At 42.3% G+C, this 25,873-nt stretch overlaps 1 protein-coding gene across 1 annotated transcript; it reads right to left on the bottom strand.

Moving 5' to 3' along the window:
* PIN1 (peptidylprolyl cis/trans isomerase, NIMA-interacting 1) lies at positions 1 to 25,662 on the bottom strand. Its single transcript, XM_069231781.1, has 4 exons — positions 25,528 to 25,662; positions 14,835 to 15,035; positions 3,122 to 3,232; positions 1 to 507 (listed from the first exon to the last, which is right to left on the bottom strand). The coding sequence occupies exons 1-4, from the start codon at positions 25,583 to 25,585 to the stop codon at positions 398 to 400; spliced, it is 480 nt and encodes a 159-aa protein (XP_069087882.1). The 5' UTR covers positions 25,586 to 25,662; the 3' UTR covers positions 1 to 397.
* Between the last annotated feature and the right edge of the window lie 211 nt (positions 25,663 to 25,873).

The following is a 25,873-nucleotide window of genomic DNA, read 5'->3' as shown; positions in this document are numbered from 1 at the left end:
TTACTTTATCGCTACATAAGTGAGCTTTCTTTATTTTCATTCAAACATATCCAGCTTTCCACAATTCACTTTTTATATTTGCAGACGGAGACTGGTCAACCGGAACAGGATACAGATAACTGCCAAGATTAACATTTTATACTGCAACAAAAAAAAAAGCACCCGCCTTTATACAAGGTTGATTTAATTGGATTTTTTTTTTTTTTCGTAATCCTTGGCTTTTCATGCAGTTCTAAAAAGTTGATTATTTTATTTGGACCCCCATCGAGGTTGGTACGTGAAATGAAGTTTTGGACTGAAGACTCATCAGCCGCATACAGTTTTGTTTTTAAATCCCCACCCGGCATTGCATCCTACTGCGCTCCCTCACCAGTGAGGTCATTCACAAGCAGGTTCGTCATTCTGTGCGTAAAATTATGTGGATGCCAGAATCTGAAAACACTGGTCCGCTCATCTCACCCGGCCTGAGGGCAAAAGACGCATCCTCAAATGGTTTCTGCATGTGTCCTGAATAAAGTAAGTTAAAAAAAAAGTATCAGTTTCCCACACAACTTTAAAGTGGTTGTTCAAAAGTGTCACCAGTCTGAAATGATCTACTGTACATTCTAAATTTGTAAATAAACCAGCGTTGCTAAGCCTCACTCCACAGCCCAGATACTAGACACCTTGTGAATCAACCAAAGTTTCAGGTGAACAACTACAGTACATTAGAAATTGAAACTGCCATGTGAAATTACTATTCAAGCCAGACCAAGCAAGATACAAAGAAAGAAAATAATATTAAGCAGACTGAACTAACAGTAGATCCGTGGGGCTGCAGTAATTCCCAAAAGTGTCTTTACATCTGTATCAGTAGTCACTGGGTTAATTTCACGATTGCCATGTGAAGCAGTACAAATACAGAGTGGTCAGCTTGCTCAGGCAAAGAGGTGCATCTTAGAATCCAGGAAGCAAATTTATCTGGTATAAAGGTTACTAGCTGATAAGAAGTTGGGTCATCACAGAGACTCTGCAGCAAGGGGCGTTACAGTCCACAACATTAAACACCTTCCTATTTAGGTTTTGTTCTTTTCATGTCAACACAGGTAATGTGATGTTTGTTACCACAATCCTGTATATATTCTGTCTTCTAATAAACACCTCTAGTGATATTAGTCCAGTGGTCTTATGCGTGTGCCCTCTAGTTTTTTGGAGGCAAGGAGACCGGGGGGGGGGGGGGGGGTTCCAAAAACCGGTGGTCTGTTCCTAACATTTTGGTAAACCAGGGGATGGGTACTAGCTTGTCTGCCTTTTGCTATTTTGTTGGTTTATTATGTTGGAAATAAAGTGCAGTTGTGTTATATCCAGGAGGCAGAGTGCATGCAAGTGCAGTTGCAGAAACGTTACTGAGGTTTGAGGCACAGGCAGTAATAAGATTTTTCCAGTTGCAAAGGCCTAGAAATAGTTTTGCATTTAAGAAGCTGTAGAGCATACATGGGTGGGAAAAGCCCCCTAAAAATCTAACCTCAAATGGACATTAAAGATACCATCAACAACACTCATCCAAAATCTATGCCCAAAGGTCTCTTGGATTTTAGTGAATAACAAAATACATGCTACATGCATGCAGACACAACAAATAAGATAGAAAGGATAGGGACATATACTATTGATCCATGATTATCTAAATAAGCCACAACTTAGTGAAACCCGGCAACAGAAACATTTAAACGATTTGCAGGAATTGAAAAATGCATCTTTACCTATTTAAAAGATACTCTAAAATCTAAATTCATCAGGAAGGAACCTTAGGTATACATGAGAGCCTATTGAATTATATACAACATTAGAGGGTATTTCACAACAACTTCCTAAACACACTATTTATTGGTCACAATCTGTATTTGTGAATATATAAATCAAAATAACACTCAGATGAACACAGACGTTTTGCCAGTTAAAGAGCCCACGACGCACGATAGAGTTTGAGCAGTGTTACAGCATCGTCCGATGACACAGAGATCGCTCACTTGTGCTGACCGGCATAATACAGGAAAACATTTAGTAAATAATATACAGTTGCCGGTTTTTTTTAAACGAGTGCCGCAAGCAAATAGAGTGGTGCCAGCGTTCTCAGACAGTCCTGATGAGGCCTTGAGTTGTTAGGCCAAAACGCGTCGACATATTTCTAATGGGTCCAAGGAGTCTGGGCAAAAACTTAATTGATTCCCAAAAATGTGTATAGCACTACGTACTACCTTTCTAAAAAAAAATTTAGGTAGCATACAGCTGGGTGCAAGACCCTTGGCCACCATGTGATTGTTGATCACTACGTTTACTGTTTTTTTGTGACTATCCTATAATATGTTGGAGTAGGGCACATGGTTTTAGACATTGTATGTATTGTCTGTTTCATAAGCCTGGTATTCATGTAAATGTGTATATATAAGTGTATATAGGTTCACCTTAGTGTATAGATAAGCATTTTTCCTCTGACTCTGATGCTGTTGCGTATTATTAAATGAAATAAATAAGGGAAATAGCTTTACCCTTCTGAACCAAGAGTTACTATTAGTTCTGTGCAATAATTATTGAATTTGTCCCTTTCCTGCTAATTTTGTGTGAGTATTGTTAAGTTGGTATCCTAAGCAGGTACGGGTTATAGGATACTCCCCCTCTTTTTTTCAGTTGATTAGGATGCACGTGAGCCAGCAGTGCATTCAAAACTGCTAGGTTCTTCAACTTGAGAATTACAGCATACCAGAGTCGACTTGGGTCAGAGTGGGAAACTATTTGCTTCAAGACATTATGGTGGAATCTGTAAGTTAAAAGCACACAACTTTCACAGCTCAACCCCTAAGCATTATTCAAATCAATGTTGGCCTTAAGTTCTCAAACCTTCATGCTCACCTCAAGATACACTCTACAACGAGTATGTTTCATATGGTTTGCCAATGTGTCCGATCAGGACGGGAAGCAGTCACACTTTAAAGCATACAATTTGATTTTAACAAATTCAGATGTCCCTGTGCTGCAGATGATTGGGGCAATCCAGTATCCTGTTATACAACCATTTCTACCATTCTCCCACACCAACCTGCATGCACTGACAAAGCATGTTACAACCAGGAGCATGTCCTACCTCTCTCAAAGTGCCCCAGGTCACCGCCAGCCTTTGCTGAACTACAGTCACTGAACTGGGATGCCAGCGCCTCAAAGTCCTCGTCGCCAGATTTTATCTTCTGAATGTAACCTGCCAGTGCAAAGAAAGCAGTGAGCACAAAAAACAAGCATTTGAAGAATACAGGAGTCACAGCTGTACCACTTCTGTGACATTCAGAGAGGAAGAAAGCAATGGCAACAATGGATCAATGTGAAAATATAGTAAAAATAAAGTCAAACCTATTAAATATAGCAAACAGTTTGGTTATGCAATAGGTAGATATTGTAAAATAGCTAAGAGATGCTCTGCAACATTTATAAAGTACACCTATACAGAATATCACTGATGTCAAATAGATGCATGTTGAAGTTTACTTATCAGTTGTAGATTTATAAAGCATGCATTTACTTTTGGAGTTTGACATCCAATCATGTGTTCAGGTAGGGGGCTTTACAAAGCTGCATTCTACAATTCAGTAATTTGTTAAATAAGAGCTTTAATTAAGTGATTACATTTACTATAAATTGTAAGTAACTTCCAAATGTGAGGGACACTTCCCGAGTAGGGTAGAGCTCAGTGGCAGTGGTTTGATCTTGAAAACAGTAAAGTACACAAACATCTTTCTGAAAAGAACACATTAACCCCTTAGTTGCTAGGCCTTACTCACCCCTCCCAAGTGCAGGGCCCTTTTTTGGCTATTTGGGATAGTTCACATTTGGGGCTCTTTAACTCTCCCCCCACTTAAGGTGGGTACGCCAAATGTGTGTCCTTTTTTAACCAACGTCGTGGAGAATCTAAAATAACCCAGGGTTTGTGGATTTCCTCGAAGAGGACAAGGAAGGTAGGCAAAGTATATATAAATTTAGTTTTTGGGGAAAAGTAGAGACGATGTTCTCTGGATAAGAGTGTACGCCCCGCCCCCGCCAAAATGCCATCAAACGGTTTGCTCTGCTAATGTCACTATCTTCCCAGCTTTCATGAACACGCAGAGCGGAATGTGTGTGTGTATATATATATATATATATATATATATATACACACACACATACATACACACACACACACACACACACACATAAAAAGAAATTTAAAAAAAACCCAAAGTTTTGGCATTTTTCAAAAAAAAAAAAGAGGTAGTCCATTTTGCCTATTTTTGTGTTCTCAATTTACACTCAGTGTGAAACCCATGGGTTATCCAGAAAATCTATAGATTCCTAGAAGTAGACAAAATTCTGAAATCAGCAAGGGGTCTTGTGTAGATCCCCTCAAGGTTTTCCCAAGGAAACTAACTGTTGAAATAAAGAAATATTGAAAATTAGTAAAAAATAAATAAAAAAAAAAGCCATTTGTAAAGTTCTCATCTGTAACTTTTAGTCACAATAGCAGATTCACAATAGCAATAAACCATTAGCTCGGATAGGCACCTCTGGCTGCAGAGATAGATAGTGAGTTAGTATGTTTTCCAAGAACTCAACGTACCCAGAGCCAACAACTTAAGTGCAATGTGTTTTCATGGTGCACCGAGCATAGACCAATTATTATGGTGAAATATGCAGTAAAAAATGAACATCAATGCAACCTATGTATTTCTGAAACTGGGACAACATATGTGGAGTTTAGAAGCATTGGTTATTTGTCCATCTCTGATTTTATGGGTACCCATACTAGCATATGATTGAGAGCACTTTCAAAATGTCTTCTTTCTTGCACACTGGCTTACATTTGGAAGGCACAAATGCAGCGAAATCAAATTGGTAATAACAAACATCCTACTATTCTATTTTCCCACATGTCTTATGATAAAATAAGTGGTGCCTCACTTGTGAAAATAGGCTTAATGCCTCAGACAGGAGACAGCCCAAAACGCAACATGGACACATCACATTTTTCCACTCAAAACAGTCCAGTTTTTTGCAAAAAGGGGAGCTGTGGATTTTTGGCCATAACACCTAGGGAAGCCTGGTACACATGTACATTTCTAAAAACTAGACACAGAGAACCTCCAGGATGGGGTGACTTACATGGCTCTCACTGGGTTGTTTTACCCAAATTGACGACCAACCACCCCCCCCCCCCCCCTCCCTCCCTCCCTCCCAAAAAAAAAAAAAAAAAAAAAAAAAAAACCCACACACATTTGCCTATGGAAAGTTGTGGAATATGCAGTGAGACACAAACTTCCTTCCACCAAGCATTCCCTTAGATCTTCCAATAAAAACAGTACTTGTGTGGGCAGGTCAATGCCCGCGACTAGAAACATCCCAAAACTCAACATGGATACATCACATTCTTCCACTCAAAACGTACTGTTTTTTTGGCCAAGTGGGTAGCTGTGGATTTTGGGCCCTATATCAGTCAGCACCTACTGAAAGCTAGCAAACCTGCACATGTATGAAAACTAGACATCTAGGGGAGTCCAGGGTGGTGTGCTTTGTGTAGATCCCATATTATTTTTATTTTTTTAAACTCAATGCCATGCAAACCTAAAACTTTGCCTTAAATCGTGCATTTTCCTTACATTTCTGTGATAGGAATTTCATGGATTTCCCCGGATTCTGGAAGATTCTACCACCCAGCGCTCCCCTACTTGTCCCAATAGAAATGCTGCCACACCTCTCCGGCTGGCAGTAGTGCTTATGAAAGGCACGCATCAAGCCAAGGTCAATGGGAGTCTCATTAGGCCCAGACACACAAGTGGGCTACATTTTTTATTAAGACAAGTGAAGGGAATTTTATGGAGTTTTGAATCCGGAAGGTTATGTCACAGAAATGCAAGAAAAATGTGTGATTTTTGCTCAAAGTTTGAGATTTGCACAGCATTGTGGATAAGAAAATGTCATAGGATCAGTAAGAGGCAAGTGGCCCCTTCACCTGGCCATACTCTACCAGGTGACACTTGTGTTACACAACAGCAATCTTATGCCTCTAACGAACATTTAATTAAAATTAAATATACCAAAAGAATTGAAGGTAAATGGTTTAAAACTATGCTCCTTAAAGACGTAAGCTTAACAACATCATACCACAAATAAGCAAGAAATCTGATCTAGTGATCAAAACAAAATCCAACTTGGTTATTTCGGGGTAAAAACTGATCTCCGCTTTATTAGTGATTTTCTACAGTCACAAGGTGGCAGAAGTGCATTCATTTTGACACAAAAAGCAGCAACATTTATAGCACCATTTTTAATGTAAATACGGATTTTTAAAATTACTGCTCCTTTGCAGCTTAATTACCTACATCCCCAGCCAATGTTTATGCTAATTACCTTGACTGAAGAAATGTTCAGGACCCTTTCAGTTGCGCAAATCGGTAGTACAGGTCTAAAGCAAAAAGGACTAGATCTAACAGTTAATTTTCTTTTTCTGCAGCACAGGGACTTCTGCAAACCCCAGACACAGGACAGATGCTTCACAAATGCAAGGAGGAACAAGCATTGGCAAAGCCAACATGTCTCACCTACACCAGAGCTATTGGTTTGCTAATGTGTTTAAACAATGTACACCAGCATTGTAGGGCTAGAGGAGAGCGGAAGGGCACATGCAAGCGCACTGCCATTACAAAAACATTTCCAAGTAAAGTGACCATTAGGTTTGCATATACAGTTTTACTGACAAAAGTATACAGTGAACAAATGTGTGGAATTGGCATCACCTAGTGTACTGATTTGTTATCTTATTAAAATATTTGTTTCCACCACATTTCAGAATTAAAAAAAAGTGCTTCAGAATTCTGAAGTATTTGCACCGCTTATTTACAGACACTTAAATTTTGTACCCAGCAAGCTTGTCATTTAAAATCTTTTTCTTTAAAATTTAGAGAAAGAAGAGTAAACACCAAGAGGACAGAGCCTGACATTTAAACTCGGTCTTTGAATACACAGCAAGATGTAGTTTCGCAACCAGCCAGCTGTGATGCCGCCGAGTAGGCTTAAAAAACAAAAAAACAAACAAACACAGCCTGCCTAGTTGAAAGTGGGCCACTGTTCTTTTCTGCTCAGCAACAACACTTTTTCTTAAGGTCGTATGAACTAAAGCATCCCAGACATTTTAAAACAGGCAATGGCAAAGCTAATACGTCACATCTAAGGAATGCACTGGCTTTATAAATACCTGTTGCAATGGTGTACAGTACTGGCAAAAAAGCATTTCTTCCTCAGGCTATGTGGCATGAGCAAAAAATTGAGTGCGGCTGGTGGGGTGAGGAGGGAGAAAAAAGTGTGATGATGTCCCACTCGTCCGCCGAACTACAACTGGTGGTAGATCATTCTCGCACTTCGCTGCCAAAATGTGAAACACTCTTCCCACCCACCTGCGCCAGACCAAAGACCTCCTTAACGTCAAGAAACTTCTCAAGACCTGGCTGTTCGAGCAGTAGCAGCACCTTCCTCCTCTCCCCCCCCCCCCCTCCTCCTCCCCACAGCACCTCGAGAGCCTCATGGATGAGTAGTGCGCTTTACAAATCCCCAATTGATTGACTGACGTAGCAGCATCATTTGGAAGGTATGCACATGAGTGTAAACCCACCTACCAAATGACATAGGCGAATAAAAAAAAATAAAAAAAAAGTAGGTGGGAGAGAAGCTCACAACGGATAGATAAAACAGGGAAAGGGGATAAGTACACAAGGGAGAGTGCGGAGAGGTTGAACTAATTGTGTGATTGTAATGAAATAAAGTATTTCACTGACTCTTTTTGTTCATTATTATTCTATATATTTGAGGATGTGCGCTGCACAAAAACCTAATTTGATTTAAAAGATGTTAGAAATTGTGCCTCTAGTTGGCAGAGGTATACACCCTTGTCCAAGTGGGGATCACAATCCTAGTCAGTGTAAGGCACAACACAACCCAAATTATCCTGTGCTCACCCTGTAGTAGCTTGGCACAGCAGTCAGGCTCAACTTAGACGGAATGTGTAAAGTATTTGTGCAATAACTCGTACAGTAACAATGAAAACATACACCACACAGGGTTTAGAAATATATTTATCTGAATAAAGTAAGGTCAAAACGATGAAACTCCAATGTACATAAGCAAAGTTATGAATTTTTTAAGATTAAATCCCATTAAAGCGCTTAGAAACTCAATCTGGTACATGTGCCAGTCATGGAGTCGTACAGGTGCAGTACCTTTGAAAACGAAGAAACAGACGTGGCACTGAGTCATGGAGATGAAGCGTCACTGGAGCTGGTGCGGCATCCGTCCCTTGCGGCGTCTGGGGAGGTGTGGCATCGGTTCCATACTGATGAATCCAGTGGGTGAAGACGTGGTAAGTCGACTTTGCAGTGTCACGATCACACTGCATGAATTCAGCGGCAACATCAGACTTGCGCTGAAGGCTGCAGTCATTGTTTGCAGTGAAGAACATGGAGCTAGAGCAGGCAGCAGTGGTGGTGGTGGTGGTGCTGGGGTCGCTAAAGTTGGTGTTGAAGTCGGAAAACTAGCTAGGAGCCGAAGTCTTTGTTGGCCCAGAAACTTGAGCACAGGAGGCAAACTCAATCAAAGCCCTTTGAGAGCACGTTTGGGGGAGGCAGAGTCCTTCCAGCAAGGTCAGAGGCCAGCAGGGCAGCAGTCCTTCTCAGCAAAGCAGTTCAGATGAGTCCTTTGGTCAGCCAGGCAATTCCTCCGACAGTGCAGGTGTAGACCCAGAAGTGTCTTATTTGGTGGGGTCAGAGACCCAGTTTGACTTCAAAGAGCGGTTCTGAAGTGCACAAGTTCCCATTTCATGCCAGTCCACCTGTCTGCCAGGATTGCTGTGAAGGGGCTATCAGTCCTTTGTGTGAGGGTAGGCCACTGGCCTTTGAAATGTAAGAGAACCCCTCCACCCTACCTGCCCCGGGAGGCCTATTCAGTAAGCAGACGAGACAGTGTCCTGCGTTTATAGCTGTCTGGCTGGAATGCACAAGGGGAGCAGTCAATCAGCACAGACCAGACGTGGATTGAAGACAGGGCTGTAAGGCACAGATGGCAGTAAGTGCAGAGAAATGCCCACTTTCTAAAAGAGTAATATTAAATCCAACGTCACTAGTAAGCAGGATTACTATCAATTCTGGTAACACTAAACACAACAGGGGTACTTCTTCCAGATCAGAATCTGGCCACTTAAAAAGTACATGAGGGCAGTTCCAATGCTAGTCTATGAGAGGAGCAGGCTTGTGCGTGGGCTCTTAGCTCTACCTGCTTATTTGTTAGCTCACTGACCTATAGTATGCTATGGAATATATTCTGCTCTTTCCATGGCATGTAGCAAAACTAAGCAAAGCACAAACTAACTCGCAGTCACCACAGCTCAGACCTAGAACGCAAAGCACACTGCATCAGCATAGGCCAGTAACAGACAGCAGTGCGTTGCAGCTAATATGTTCTACAAAGGACCCGCCACCCCACTCCTAGTCGCTATTTCAGTCTAATGTGTATCAATATATGCAACTCAACTAACGCATTGAAGGTCTTGACCTCAGTCATTGAGGACTGAATGCTGCATGGTTCTCCTATGTTATATAGAGAAAATAAGTAAAAATACACAGATCTGACAAAAGCAACAGCTCTTAAATAAAATGAAAACGGGAGTAGGTACAGGCGACAAACTGGAAGAAGGACTGCAGAGCCTGAGGGGGAAAAGCAAGCTGGGGGAAATTGCGGGATGTGGGATAGCAGGTTATAACTGTGGCTGGAAAACAAAACAAACAACAAAAAAAAACAACAACAACACCACACACACACACAACGTGGAAAGCACTGCAGGAGAAACTACACGATGGAGAAGGTGGCTGTAAAATAAATAAAAAAAATAAAATAAAATAAAAATAGTTCCCGAAAAGAGGAGACTGGAGAAAACATGAAAGCAGGAAGTATGAGAGGAGGTAAAGAAGCAATGCTCCACGGAGGGGCAAACCGGAGCTAGAAGGTCTAAATCAAAACAACTGAGTAGAAAGTACAAAAAAAGAAGTGCCATAATAAAAAGCAGGGGGGGGGGGGGTTCCATCCATCCCCCCTCCCTACCCCCACAGATGAGCTAGAAGCTTGTCCTCAATAAGTCTTTCGCAACAAAGCAAATGTGCTGTCTGGTACGGTGTAGGGGAGTTTTTAAAAATGAGTATCAATGTCTTATCTAGATTAGCTTGAGTTAGCATGCATTGACATTAATTCTTATTCTCAGAAAGAAATGCACTTTTATTTTACAAGAACAAGCAATTCCACGTTCAGGCTCTTGGTGAACTTTTGCATTTCTGAAAATAAGCAATAGTAATTTTCAAGGGCAGGAAGCCATGTGCAGAACCTTCTTGTATTTGTTAACAGTCCGAGGTTCTTTTGCTCAGACCTCTTGCACGGACCCTGTACTGCGTCAACAAGTTATTGTATTTGTTTATTCTGAAATCATGTCATTTTCACATTCCCTGTCCACATTTTTTATTAATATGCATCAACTTAGGTTTTCCTAAATGGTTCCTAGTTTGTGTGTTATATGAAGTTAAAAAGTAATTGGTGCTTTTACATGCAACAATGTTGGTACAGCTCTACAATGTCACAATTTACAGTTTTGAGAGGGGCTTTTCTGCCTAAAAACCCCAGAACTTTTTTTTAATTATTTTGGATGTATGCCAGACTTTTTACTCTTGTAAGTGTGCAGACTATGGCCCTCATTATGACACTGATGGCAGATTCCACTTACCGCCATGCCGACTGCCGCGGATATCCGCCAACCATATTATGACACACACATACCAATCAGTCACTATACAGCCACACACAAGTCCACCAGACCAAAGGTCAGTGATAAACTGGCAGTATCCAAACCCACACCGTTATGCCAACAGAACTACACCCACAACATTATGACTCATAAATCACTGCGGCAGACATTCAATGGCGGTAAACCATTGGCGGTACATACTGCTGCACTCAAAATACATACAACCTAACAAAACACTACATTGGTCAATTCAAACACACACCTGACACCTATACCACTATAAACACACACACTACCCACAACTCTTTACGAATACTAACCATTGCCAACAGAGAGAGACAGCAAGAGCACACACACAGCCACATACCACCATCACCTTTACACCACCCACGCAATTCACAACACACACCCCAACACATCACCCTACACACCCACACCACAACGACTCCCCAGGTTCTCTGAGGAGGAGCTAAGGGTAATTTGTGATGTGGCCTTGTGGCCCACGAACATTGAGGTCTGGGCAGTGTCCCTCGATTTGTGAATATGTATTTACTTTTTGATTTGGATGCACGTATTACTAATATATTCATCTTGTTACACTCTTTTTCCTCAATTTTGGTTGTCCTTGCATTATTCCTGAGGGAGACGGGGTGAATATGTGATGTTAGTGAATCTGTTTGTGTATGGCGTTGGGGGTGTTATGTGTGTGTGTCACTCTTTTTCCTCCCCCCCTTCACTGTGTGCTAGGCGGCAGTACTCACTGTGGAAGTCTTCGCCGGCGTTAGTGTTCATAGTGGAGCAGAACGTAGAAGAGTATGGGGAACACATTCAACTCAGGCTCCATGGTGGTGTAATTCTTCCTTGAGTGTCCAGAAGTGAGTAGTTTCCCTTCTGTGCAGTGTTTCCACCAGGCTTTTGAGGTAGTTGGTACCACCCCGGAAAAAGTGGCAGATTGGTGTGTCATACAGTGGGTGGAACAGTCCTAATACCTTGTCTCAATTCTTAAGTTATTAATTGAAAGCACTTACATAAGGATTTTTTTCCTTCTCCTCAAGAGGATCCTTTTCAATAGCAAACACTAAACAGAATAGCAATCACCCCACATAAACAAAGAGCAGGACTGACAAGGGGAAAAAAATAATATTAATAATAATAATCCAAAAATACTGTAGAAGTTGGTCTTCCCGGGCCATCCACTTTGGAGTCCATATCAAGAAAACAGAGCCTTGTAAATTTATGAACAGACCTTCAAGTGATTGCTTTACATATTTCTGAAATAGGTACATTTTTCAAAAGAGCTGCTGTATCAGTTTTAACCTTTGTAGAGTGGGCTTTATCTCTGTTAGAGTTTTAGTTGCTAACGGGTATCACATAGTAAGGCACAAGAAACTATTCACCTAGAAAGACTGCTTCCTGCTTACTAGAACAATTCTAACAACAATATACAAATCAATGTTCAGATTCCCATACACATCAAGAGCGTTACGAACACTTTTCACAAGGGATGAAGTTTTCATAAAGGAGAGAAAAAAAAAAAAAAATATTAATATATTAGTTAAAAAAATAAACAAAAAAAAAAAAAAAAAAAAGTGGTCTGACACGGAAATCCAACCAAAACTACCTTTGCTAGAACACTAGTTTGACTACTATTGGCTGACCACCCTGAGCAGAGGCTAAAGCACCAGAAACGCAGCTTTCCAATTTAGATGCTGCAGATTAGCCTTATGTATAGGCTTAAATGGTAGGAGGCACTTAAATAAAATAAAAAAAATAATAATAATAAATCACCTACACAACGTAAGTTCCCATGGTGGAGGTAGAGATCAAATGAGGAAACACTTTTCTTATAACTGCTAAGAACTCTCATTACCGTTGATGGAGATTTTCTGTAGGCAATAATCGCCGCAAGGTACACCTTATTGGAGGCAAGTGTGACCCAGATCTCAGCAGAGAGATAGGGAAGCAGCACTTCTTGGCATCTACAAGGATCAAATTTATTTGGAATGTCCAATATGCAGAACCTCTTCCATTTGAAAGTGTATGAAGTATTGGTGGAAAGACGCACCACCCCTTTCAGTATATCCCTACAGTCCAGTGATAAGTTAAAATGTCTATATTATACAAGTTCAAGAGCCAGTCTGTCAAATTCAACAACGGAAGGCTGGAATACGGTATGGGATGAACCAGTCTTCACAGGCACTCCTTGTATAGTTGCTCCATAATTGAAGAATGTCTGTAAACCACCACCAGTATAGCCACTTCTGGGATATGAGGATTATCCTGTCTTAACAATGGGAAATCTTGATCACTGCTGATTTGACCAAGAGAACTGAAGGAAATATGTAGACAAACTTACCTGAAGATTTTATCAAACTGGCATCCCTTTCAACTTGACTGGTGACAGTATCTGGATACGACGTATGGCCATTTTCTGCTTCCTGCGTCTGCAAATGTGTCTAACTGAGGAAAGCCCCAACTGCAAAATACATTTTGCAGTAGTTAATTTCTGAGAACCTACTCAAGGTTTTCATGAGAGACCCTTGTTTGAGAGTAAGGCTCTGCATCGTGAACCTCTACAAGGTAAACAGCCATGATGTTTATGACGTTTGGTCTGAGCGGATATCAGATCATTTGAGCTTTTAAGAAGAGTGGCTCTAACACATCCCTTACGTGCTCCGTCTGTATAGTCAAATGCAAAAACAGATGATGGACAGAATGCAGAACAAACCAAACATTCACCCCCAGTCACAGATCTGGGTTTAATCCATCAGTTTTTTTGCTTGCCATGCCATTCCATGCCGTCTGTATAGTCGGACACTTAAATCTTGAGGGATGAAAGTATCATAGAAGCCAGACTGGCTGCTTTTAATTCCAGCCTTCCAGCGTTTGACGTGGTAAACTTCTTCCTTGCTGTCCAAGTTCCCTGAAAAAGGCTGTACTGGTCAGTACACCATCAGAGAAGAGAGGTTTCTGTGAAAATGTTTTTTCTTACTTCTCAATTAAATTAGATGCCCTTTGACGAATTTTGAAGAATGGCTAACCGCAGTGTGTGACAGGAGTGTCAGACTGGGTTAGGACTACTGGACGGTGTTGCAGAGCAATAGTCTTTCCTCCTTCTCGGCTCAGAGCATAGTTTTTCTCTGAAGTTAATGCTTTTTCTTATCCATCCAAGCATGTGAAAATAGATGCGAGGAGCAAACTCGTCTACAAATGTAAATTACCTCATATTAAACACTGTAGATCTCAATGAGCCTTCATTTCTAAAATGGGTAAAACCACATTAGGGAATAAAAAATAAAATCTAACCAGTTATCTTTTGATTGGAATACATTTGCATTTCAATATTGGTTCGGCTAGCACGTTCTGGTTTGAAGTTACTGAATAAAAAACGTTTTTGTTCATGTTTTAGACTGGATATACATGTTCAGCTTGGTTTGTTCTTTCTAGATGTATTTACATGTAATCAACCAGCAAGTTATTTTATTTTTTACATCAATGCTACACATCTACACACTATGCAGCAGGCGATTCAGTAAAGTGGAAAATATGGTAACCTTGCACTACAATGACATTGCTTTTAAACAGAGCTGATGTATCATCAGCAAGCTTAAGAAACTGCATATGAAGAAATGACTGAAGTGCAGAGTAAAATCAAAAGGAACCATGGAAAAAGATGACATTTTTACATGCCTCAAGAAATCAGCTAATCCAAACCAAAATTCACACAAACATACGAGCACATGCCTTGCAACTCCTTAAAAGTCCTAGTTGTATAGGTTCAGAAAGAACAAAGGCATTACTGAATAACAACTTTTGCGAGCAATAGGCCAAGACCAAGTTGATCAGATGACAAATCTTCAAAGATTGTTCAAAGACTTTGAAGAACAAGCTGTTTCCCAAAATGCCACCCTCAGAATTCATATAAAAGCTTCAGTAACAGCTCAGTGACAAATGGATTATAGCCAACAGGGGAAAATCTTCCTCTTAAGAACATACATACCATTAATGAGCTCCAAAGCTTCTTCTTTACTGCGCGTTATCTTGTCCTGCTTCCACGATGAAGGTCGCCTGGACTGATTGTGTTTCACCAAAAGATGTGAACAGCGGACTTTAGTCGGTTCACCCTGGTCCATTTTACCACAGCCACTGGGTCTTTCCCACTGGCTAGCGTTTGTCATGTGGTTGAAGTAATATACACGGCCTCAAAAAAAGGGAAAAATTACAAATGTTAACGCACAAACACAATTGCAGACAATCACTACAACTATCACTATACAAAAAACAAAAAACTAACATCTTTAAAATGATCAGATATTGAATAGAAAATATAACTTCTGAGCTCATGCAAAATAAATACAAAAAAGGCTTAGTCATATCAGCCACTTAATCCCCATATAATGCATTTGAAATTACCCCCAAGTCTCCCAGGCGGAGGGGGAGACTGGATGGAAGGCGGACTCCAGGAAAGGCTTGCCAACAGTTTTTGCTCTTGGCCTCTAGAAAGCAGGGACACCTTGTGGTTCTTCCTATTCCTGCAGTGGCAATCTAATTGAATGAAGACTAACTAACTCAGATACATGTGTTGCAATTTAAATTCATTCAGGACAACACTGGTGATGAACAATGCTATGTTTGCTTTTATGGGGAGTTCATTTCAATGAAGACTTGTCCTTGGGTAGCTCATGATGGAGGGTGGCGCAGTAACGGGATGGTTCTTGACGTAGGAGTAGTGGTAGCCCCATTGGAAACAAGAAGATATGTAGTGATGGCCCTTGCTTCCGCAGGTGAGATAGTAACTGTCTGAGGAGATTATAGAGGGGATAGTGGACTCCCTAGATGCTCTGGATGGGTTGGTGATGAACGCCAAGAAGTTAAGGTAGGTAGGATCGGCCACTGCTCAAGTACAGTGAATTATGTCATCATAGACATAGTTACCCAGATCCTGAGGTGCCAGATGTGGCAAAACCCCGTCAGGCCTCAAAAATAAGAAGGAAGGAAGAAAAAAAAAAAAAAAAAAAAAAAGAAGGGGAGGAGGATTACTAGACCTTCAGGTCTAGTAACTTGCATAATATACTCGACCTAACTTACGTTTTTGCCCTGTAAACTTCTCTCAACTTGCATAATCCTAGGCAAATATTTTATTGAGCCATAATTTTCCTTCATAATTACGTATTAAAAGCACCTTGAAATATGCGAATTCAGCTGTACGCACTTCTTTCTTCATTTAATAGACTAAACATTTGCTTCACGATAAGAATAGAGGCCATGTATAGGATACACAACTCTTGACTTGCCTCCTAGTTCACTAATAGCACTGTCACCAGGGCAGGAATATTTCTCAGTTTATGAAAAAAAAAAAAAAAATACTAAATATATTAATAAAGCATGATGTGGTAGTGGACCGATATTTCCCGACAGCACATTTTCTATTAAAAAGGCCACAAACTTTCCCACTAGCAGGCAGTTTTACTGATAAAACTATGTAGCATATAAACAACGCTTGGAAATTGGGTTTCAGCAAAATATTTATCATTTGCACCTCACCGAGTAAAGTGTTCTGATTTGTTTTCACCCTATAAGAATTTTTTTTTCCACCACACAGAATCGCTTCGATAAAATATGACTTGCAAGTAGATTTTCCAACGAATGGAATGAAGTATCGTAGAGTAGTGTGACATACAGTGCAGTGTGGTTGAGTGTCATACACTGGAGGGGCATACAGCGGAGTCGAGTCAGAGTGGAGCGGCACAGAGTGAAGTAGTTTCGTAGAGTGCAGTGAAGTGTCAGGGAGCAGTAAAGAGAGGAGTGGAGTGTCGTCAAGTGGAGTGGACAAGAGTGTTGTAGAGTGGAGTGCCAAGTCATACAGTGGAGTGTTGTAGAAAGGAGTGGAGTGTCAGAGTGCCATACAGTGTAGTAGATTGGTATACAATAGAGGGGGTGGAGTGGCGTAAAGAGGCATGAATTGTAATGTTGGGGCATAGAGAGGAATTGTGTTGTAAAGTGGCACGCACAGAGTGTAGTAGAGAATTGCAGAGTGGAGCTGCACAGAGTTGAGTGGAATGGTGTGGTGTAGAGAGGAGTAAAGTGTTAAAGTGGAGTGGTGTGTTGCAGAGTGTGGGAAAGCGTCAGAGTGGAGTAGTGTGTTAGAGCAGAGTAAACTGGGGTTGAGTGGCATAGAAGGAGTTTTGCAGAGTGGCACTGAGTAATAGAGTGTTGTACAGTGCAATACACTGGAGTGCCATAGAGTGGAGTACAGTTTGGTAGCGTGAAGTAAATTGTAGTGGAAGAGTGCAGTGGCATATAGTGTTGTATTGTAGAGTATGAGGGCATACAGCAGAGTTGCAAACAGCACCAAAGAGTGAAGTGTCGTCCAATGGAATAGTGTGTCGTACAGTAGTGTAATAACAGAGTGGCAAGTTTTGCAATGGCATACAGTATTCTAGAGTGCAATGGTGCAGAGAGTGTTGCAAAAGTGTTGTGGGGTACATTGCGATGGTGTAAAGTGCCAAAGCATACAGTGGAGAGGCAAAGAGTAGAGTGGCGTAGATGGGCACAGAGTGGCATGGCCAGTGTCAGAATGGAGGTGAGTGGAGTGTCGTTCAATGGAGGGGCATAGAGTGGAGTAGTATGATGTACTGTAGAGTGGTGTGTGACAGTGTCTTGTTCTACAGTGGAGTGGCGTAGAGTGAAATGGTATGTCGTAGAGTGAATTGGCGCATAGTGGAGTGGCATATAGTAGAATAAAGTGGTGTGCTGTACAGTGTACTATGTGTAAGTTTACAATTGACTGCTATTCACAAAGGTATTTTATGAGCAAAAAGTATATTTACGAGTGCGGAGTATCCACACAAAGACAGGACAGCCTGACTCCATTGTCGTAAAGATATTACTAGTAAAATGCCTTTGTGAATAGCAAACAATGTTAAACTTACACAAAACTTTAAGCTTACCATAGTGAATCATGCCCATTATACACAATTACTGTTATACTGTGAGATGGTAGTTTTGCTGTAAACCATATTACAGCATAGAGGCAAACAGGCAATGCCAGGGACTTGAGGAGGAGCCAAAGCTCCAGAAATCAGGAAGTAAATTGGTTAAACTATGGGTACCAGCAGCGCGAGTGTAACATGAGAACTGCTGGGCATGTGGAAGCCAGACCCTTGAGACGTCACCGAGGTGCAGTTCATGTACCATAATCCTAATTGTTTCTGTCATATTGGGTTTAGAGTGCTGTCGGGCAGGGTCTGTCTACTTTGCCATTTAAAACATAATTACAGTCCTCTGCCATGATTATATCGACTGCTAGGAAGTGGGACGCAGCCTTAGCCAAGGTAGTGTAGAATTCATGACAATCAATAATGGGTGCAAACATATTTATCAAACAAATCTCATGTTCATCCAGCAAGCCGTATAGGATTATATACCAACAGGATCCAGAATGTGATCCTGATGGAGAAAGGGGCCCTCTGGAGCCACCCAGATTAGTAGCCCTTTGGCATATACAGGGTAGGATGTGGTATATATCTGTCCCCTCCAAGTGCTTCAGAGAGGTCATATACAGTCCCCGCAAATAAGTGCATCAAGTAGGAACGCAATGGAGAGCTTATAATGTAATAAGATATGCATGCACCCTTGTACATTTTTCCAGCTGGGCAATACCACGGACATTCGATGTCATACATTTTTAGTTGCCTGGTCAAACATCAGACTATTTTGGTAGGCTACTGCTATCGCCTAACAGGTACATGCATGTCTTCAGCATCTCTTCAATTAGGTGATCCAGAAAACAGCAGATGGGTCTGCAATACACAACAGCAATAAACAATACCTCAATTATTCAACAATTTAAACCAAAAACAGTCTCCGAACTCCCTCCCTCCGGGCAGCTGCGCCATGTCCTCCCACCCAGCTTCATGCTGGCCGAAGGCCTGCCACGGCCATCCTCTTTACCCCAAAATAGGGAGGCAAACAATGTTGGGACTCCAAACAAATATCTAAACGTCTATGCTACACTGGGGGGAGGATACCAGAGCAGGTGCGAGGCAAACCAGACTCAAGCTTCCCTTTGTATCTCTCACCTTGATACTCCTGTCAATATATTAATAATATCCATTTGTCCCCTTCCCCCCCTCTTCCCTCCCCCCAGCATTAGTTCTGTATTGATTGCTGCACGTAAATGTGAGAAGTCCACTGGACTAGGTAGTTCCACAGGGATGCGCCCCAGAGTGCAGATCAGCGTGCATATAGGGGCCACCTCCCCCATCGTGCTTGGTATGCACAGATTGTTATTTACACCCTCAGAATCAGTCCATGCTGATGCTGTAACTAGGGGCGTCAGGAGCACTTTGACGCCGACTAAAGCACTCCTTAGTACCGTTGATGCATGTAGAGTGCCATTGGAACAAACTTTTATTCTTTCCAGGGGTTGACTGCCTTCCAGACTCCTTTGTCATCCCTTTCGTATTCGGAGTTGGCAGACTGGAGCTGAGACCTAGTGAGACCCCGCTCCTGGGGACCTGCTCTCCAACCCACAGTCTGCAGCAGGGTATCCAACCATTCACTAGCTTCTTCTAGTAAGACAACCTTCATATTGCACTCAGAGCTTTGGAGGGAAAGTAAGCTGTATTTCAAATTCAAATCTCTCATTCGCTTTTCAGCAGCTAGGAAAGTCTTTCACTGGTCTTGTACTCTTTGGGTATAATCCAGGAATTTAGTTATTGTTTTTCCTTGAACAGTGGAGGCCCCGGACCCTGACTCACTAGAGAATAGCATCACGATCGCGGAAATTAAAAAAGATATGCAAAAATTGCTCATGGGGGAGCCCCAGGTTTTGGCGGAGGGGCCAACACTCTGTGGACCCATACGATTGTGAGGAACTTTGAGAGCTTCTTAGGCAAGAGGGATGTGGTTATCCAGTCTTCTGGAACAGCTCGTGGGACAGCCCCCTTCGCCTTCTCTGGAAAACCCACAAAGAAGAGGTTGTTGCCCCAGGAGCATCTCTCGAAGTCCTCTATGCGTTCGTCTAGGCGTGCTGTCGGACACAGTATGTAAGCTGCAGACCCCTTCTAGGGTATCCACATTTTGTTCCGCTACAGCCAGACAGACATTTTCCACAGGTCTGAGCAGAGTAGGTTTAAGTTGATAGCAACTGCATCAATCCTGTTGACCACTTCCGCATTGGATCATTGCCATAAGGTCTGACAGCAACAGGGTAGAGTTGCTAGACCCTTACCCTGTGCCAGCAGGGTCCAGGTTTCTTCCATCCTCACCTGAAGTTGAAGGAGTATTATTGACAATTAGGTCTGTCTGTGCGTCTTGGAGCATTTATCCTTCACTGTCTAGTCTTGTCAGCAGTGGACCAATTAAACTGGTGCCAACCTGGAACTATTGATATCTCCAAGTCCCTCAGAGGTTGTGTCAACAGTCCATACCAAGCAGTCAGCAGGGGACGAAGCAACCGGGGGGGGGGGGGGGGGGGGGGAGGAGGGTGGTTTAATGGACAAGTGCCTGTCTGTATGCAACTATTGATGAATTTTCCTGACTTCAGCCGACAATGAGCAATCGCCCTTGGCCGACGATAACCATCCCTGCCACCATCTGCTCTGTGCTCATTAGAAGCATTATAGATATAGAAAGTAGGCCCTCTCCATCTAAGTTCCCTGTTAGTGAATCCACTTATAATTCCATTCCACGCAGAGATGCTGTGGCCATAGCATGTTCCCTCCCCCATATCACATGGGCAGCAGCGCTAGGGCCTCACCCAGATCCCTGTCCATCTAGGCCCGGTGGGGATTGCAGTTCAACAGGTGCCAGCAATGAAGCAACTCAGAAGATGTACAGTAGTTTTAGGCTCTGGGGGCCAGGACGGTCCCCAAAGGCACCCAGGTTGTAGCGGGAGCTGGGCCCGCACCAGGGCCCCCCCCCAATGACTGCCCTTCTCAGTTTCAGGCTCCCCGACCCAGCTCCAACAGCTGGGGGTGCTTCACTCCCACCCGTGAGGCCGCCTTCCTCACTAGAGCAATGGGGCGTGAGGGTAATGGCAGTGAAACTGGTAGGATTCATACAGGATCTTTAATACTGGAGACAGGAGCTCAGCGAGAGACGTCTAATCAGCCATCGTGCCTGGCCACACCACACCGTCTGAGGTCCGTCTTGATAAAAATTCAAGAACTTTCTGCAGTGCCTCTTCTCTAATCAACTTTGCTATGCTTGGTCTCACTTTCTTAATAGAGAACAAATCTACTAAAAGGCATGTGATCAGCCTGCAAAAATCAACAGGTCAGTCCTTCCTTCTCTATCATTGACAACTTTACCTCTTGATGTCCTAGAGGCAAAAAAAAGACTGTTTTGTTTTGCCCCTCTTTTGGCTGCATTAAGCTAGCATCTAACCAGAGCATGCTGGAATCTGTCACCATAGCTGAGGGATCATTCGAGTCAAAGACCTTTTCCTCTACAGCATTTATTATAGATACCTTGATACCGCCAAAAGCTTTTTGAGATCCACACAATCACACACATATTTGATCCTTCAGCAATTCTCCATTAGGTCGAACCCTGTCCGAAAAATGACCAACAAATTTGGCATATTACGACAATCACTGAAAAGACTGAAGTAGAACCATATCCTGGGTATACGGATCATTCTCAAAAGCCTCCATAAATGTAAGGCTGGGTTTTACTCCTTCACTGGATGACCGAAAGTTCTACGGTGGGACCAATTCCAGGTTTTGAAGATGTTGTAGAAGCCCGTTTTTTTTTTATTAAAGTCATTATGGTGTCCAGTATGGGGGAAGAAGTCTGAACAACAAGCAGTATTAAAGAAAGACAATGAGAAGAGAGTGATGACGCACTAACTGGATTATGTTTGAAATTTTAGAGAAACAAAACCGGAGGTAAAGGCCGTCGGCAAACTTATTTAAAATCACACTGTTCGGACAGGCATAGCAATAGGTGCAGATACGCTTTTGAAAATATGACAATCACATTCTTGAGGGAAGGGTAGAGAAAGAAAACCCATCTTCCTCGGCTAATAATTGACTGAGTTGACTACAACTGGGAATGACCATGGCTCTGTGGGAGGGCGTTGACCCGGCCAACTAAACAGCACTACTTTTCTCCAGGAATGCTTATTCCAAAACTTTCTAGGTGTAGTGGGGTGGGCTGGTGTGTGCAGTAATAAGTGGGGGAGAAAGGAGTAGTATGAGTGGGGAAAGCAGAAAAATAGTAACCCAGAGCCATGATGGGTGAATGAGTCACATAAGCTGAAATGGGAAAATTCCCTATCTGGTGAATACAAAAATATTATCAATAAATACAACTCTTAAACACAAACAGAAAGATCAAAACTAAGATGCAACTTCTGGAAGAATTCTAAGCAGCGCTTGTTCTATTACAAAAGTCTCACCTAGCTAAAAGACAAAGACATTTTTTAAGTGGTTTTATTAAAGCTAAGCGTTGAGAAGCAAATAATATATAGCAGTGCGTTTGGTGACCTTGCGAACTGTTGTATGGATACCATGCCAAGGTAATCAGAGCGGGGCAGGAACCCAGCATGTGTCAGTGATCCGCATCACAGACTAAGTTCACTGTGGGAAAGTGGTGGTTAAGTTGTGTGCGGGTCAGATATGCTTAGTGTAGAATACGGAATTACACTTTTTCAGACCTACCATTCGTCATGATAGTGTGAGGAAACGCCAATGCCGAGTCCATTCCTTATCATTCAGTACTCTCTCTATATAATCAACTTTTTTGGCGCGGAGAGGGCCCAGCAAGGTACTGGTATGAGCATGAATCGCCTTATGAAGTCATGCAATGAAGTGATCCCCATCTCCCATGGTGAGGAGCATTTGTAGTACAGTGTTTGTGGAAGGCTCTTCATCCCTGGTCGGCCAAAGCCTATGGCAAGTATTGTGGAATTGGCGGCAGGTGAGGAACTTCCCAGTCTGGAGGTCAAGATCCACCAGAGTTGTTCAAAGAAGAGAAGGTGGCCATCTGAAAATAGGTCACCGGTCATGGTTAGGGAGTGTTCTTCCCAACTTTGTAGCCCTTCAGTTGTATATATCACTGGGTAGCGTGGGAAGGACATAAACGACATCTTAGGAAAACATTCCTTCATGCAAAAAGGTAAGATATTTGTACGCAGGACGCTGTGTTAAAGGGATGGCAATTATTGCAACAACAACAACAACAAAAAAAGTGTTTTGCGGCTCTGTTTGCACTACTTTTTTCCTTCCTGCAAGACAACTTGAATCCATCAAAGTTGAAACTGCATTTCCCAGTATTCCCGAGAGCTTAACATAAACAATTAGCAATAACGAAAATTGCTGCATGTAACCAATTTCCGAACATATATATTGGCTGTCATTTTTATTGATGATTAAGCTTTAAACAGCCTCCTTAAGCTCAAGAGAGTGTTGCCATATAGTATGTGTTTATCTGAAATAACATTTGCCATGGTGTCAATTACTTATTTGATTGTTATCCCCTTTAGAATGTATATGATGTATTATTTGTCAGACATGACGTGATTCAAACAGGTTTATGTTTCACCTTCACCTCTAACCACCTCTATAAACCACAATTTCCTCTCTCTGAACCCTAAATTCATCCTTACTTCCCTTCAAACTTTACCCAGCCAAAATCCTACAAAAACTCTCAACTCCCATTACCTGAACACTAAAGTGATGCACATCTCCCTTTACCTCTGCCCATCGTCGGTCCCTCAAATCAACCTCACCTCCCTACCACGGATCGTTGAAGAAAAAAAAAAAAAAATTTAAATAAAAAAAAAAAAAAACCTTACCTGCATGGTAAAGTTCCTGAGTTTTAAAAGGTTGCATGGTAAAGGTTGTTTCCCCTCAGGAAGGACACATCCCAGTACCTATCCTGCCTTCAACCTAACACCCCTAAATGTTTGAGGGCACTGTTGGTTGTTTTATGCCCTTCTGTATGTTTGGTGGGCACCTCGGCCTCTAACAGTTTGCTCCCTTCTCCCTCTCCCACTATTTGCACCCCGCAAGAAACAGCATGCGCTGTCGTTTGCGGGACATTTTGTTTCCTTTGTGGTCCTAGAGCCCATCCACTGCTTACCATTGGTGGGCTTAATCGTTACTATCATTTCTTGGTTCTATTTCATCAGAGAATGTGTCCTTCGCCTTCTTGTCATGTATTTGTCCCTACCCTGGAGCATGAGCCAAGTACTGCTTCTTCTGCCCAGTGTCCTTCCACTGCTCCCCGCTTTCTAGGGGTACTTTTTAATGTTACTTTCGGTCCTGTCTGCATGGTTGCTTTCCCTGCTACCCACCATCTTCCTGTGTTGCTGCTAATCCCGTCCACACCATTTCACCCCTGTTGAGTGTACATACTTCTCCCGCTAAGAAAAACAAAAATGCCCAGAGACGTGCCAAGAGATTTCAAGATGCAACAAAGATGCAGACGATGCTGTGGTCGCCACTCTGCAAGGGCTTTTTGGCGATGTCTTCATGCAGGGCCAACACAGCAAAACTTCAGAGCAGTTGAGTTACTTGACTTACTGCGCCTAACTCACATTTTGGGTATTGAAAGAAGTCCCCTGTAATACCCTGCAATGGGGAGTGAAAGTGGAACCCACACTCTGTTTAGGTGCTGTTTAAAATGTTTTAAAAATATGTCAGCAGGTTCCCTCACTGTGCAACAACTAATGAAAGGTTTTAGCAGGACATAAGTTGCACCAATGTACACTGGGAATTCAGAGGAGAAACAAAGACCTGGCTTTGCATAAATACAAGACCCAATAAAAAAAAAATGCAGGCAACACCGTGCGATTGTTATAAACTATATTTACTGCTGGCAATCCTTTGCTTATAACCACAAGCGAAAGAAACACAGATTGGATATAAACCAAGTTTGGTAGCACACTCTCCATGCATTTTACACCATCACTGGACTCTACAAACACCATATTCTTTTCCATCCATACACTGTTAAATAGTATCTACTCGCATGTCCTGAAAGTACTCCCAGAAATAAGCGAGTTTTCACTATGTATGCATGTGGGAGCAAATGGAGTAGGTCCTACTAACTCCACCTCCCCCTTTGCTGGGGGGTGGGTCTCAGCATATTTAAATGTCAAGATTAAGTATTCACTCCAGGGTGCTCCAATGCATCTCAAAACGGGGAGGAAGTGCTAAGCTCTGCACAGCGCCCAAATACATCATATTGGGTAGTCAAAGAAGGTCGTGTTGCGTTACTTATGACCGGCTGCAACAGACTGTCTTTCGCGGCATTTAATGAACAGGAGGGGCGTTACCTTCGCTCCAGCAAGCTTATTCCAAAGCAATCAGGTGATCCTTATTGGGAAAGATTCATACGCAATGGGAATAAGGGCCTTTAATACAGCATCAAAACATTCATGACTTCAAAGCAAAACGTGAGCAAACGATCGGCACTTGTGCTGCACTTCTCCACATGAAAATCATATACGCCGTAGTAACACATCAGGAAATAATAAGTGGGTAAGAACACACCGCCTCGTGAAAGGATGCAGGACCAAGAACCCCGCCCACAATGGACAGTCATAGGTTCTCCTCTGCTGCAGCATGACTGCAAGATGCAAGAACCCATGCATACATAATAGATGCAGTTATACATCGTGCCTGTTTCGTACTTCGCATTTCTCGGGTGAAGCAAGATCACACAATTACTTCCCTCACCTGAACTGCGACTCATGCGCTTCTCCCACCCAGAAGGAAGCTTCTCTTCGTCCGCCATCTTGTTTGGTTTATGCGGAGAGTACAAGTACCAACAACAAGGACCACGCCCAGCGCGCTGACGTCACCGCCTCGAGTAGCGCCAGGTTCTGGTTGGCTGAACGGAGAAACTGAGGCTAGGCTTTCGGCTTCCAATTCACCCCAGGTAAAAAAAATATACCTGCGATTGGTTCATTTTTACAGTCCCGCCACCTAAGTCCGGCGCTCATTGGGTAACTTTCCTAAACATTAAAAGGGCTTTTTATTTTATTTAGACACATTTGTTCCTTGCAACGTCATCTTACAATAT

This window comes from Pleurodeles waltl, chromosome 4_2 (assembly GCF_031143425.1).
Source record: "Pleurodeles waltl isolate 20211129_DDA chromosome 4_2, aPleWal1.hap1.20221129, whole genome shotgun sequence".
Taxonomy (NCBI): domain Eukaryota; kingdom Metazoa; phylum Chordata; class Amphibia; order Caudata; family Salamandridae; genus Pleurodeles; species Pleurodeles waltl.
This window is presented reverse-complemented; position numbering and strand designations above follow the sequence as displayed.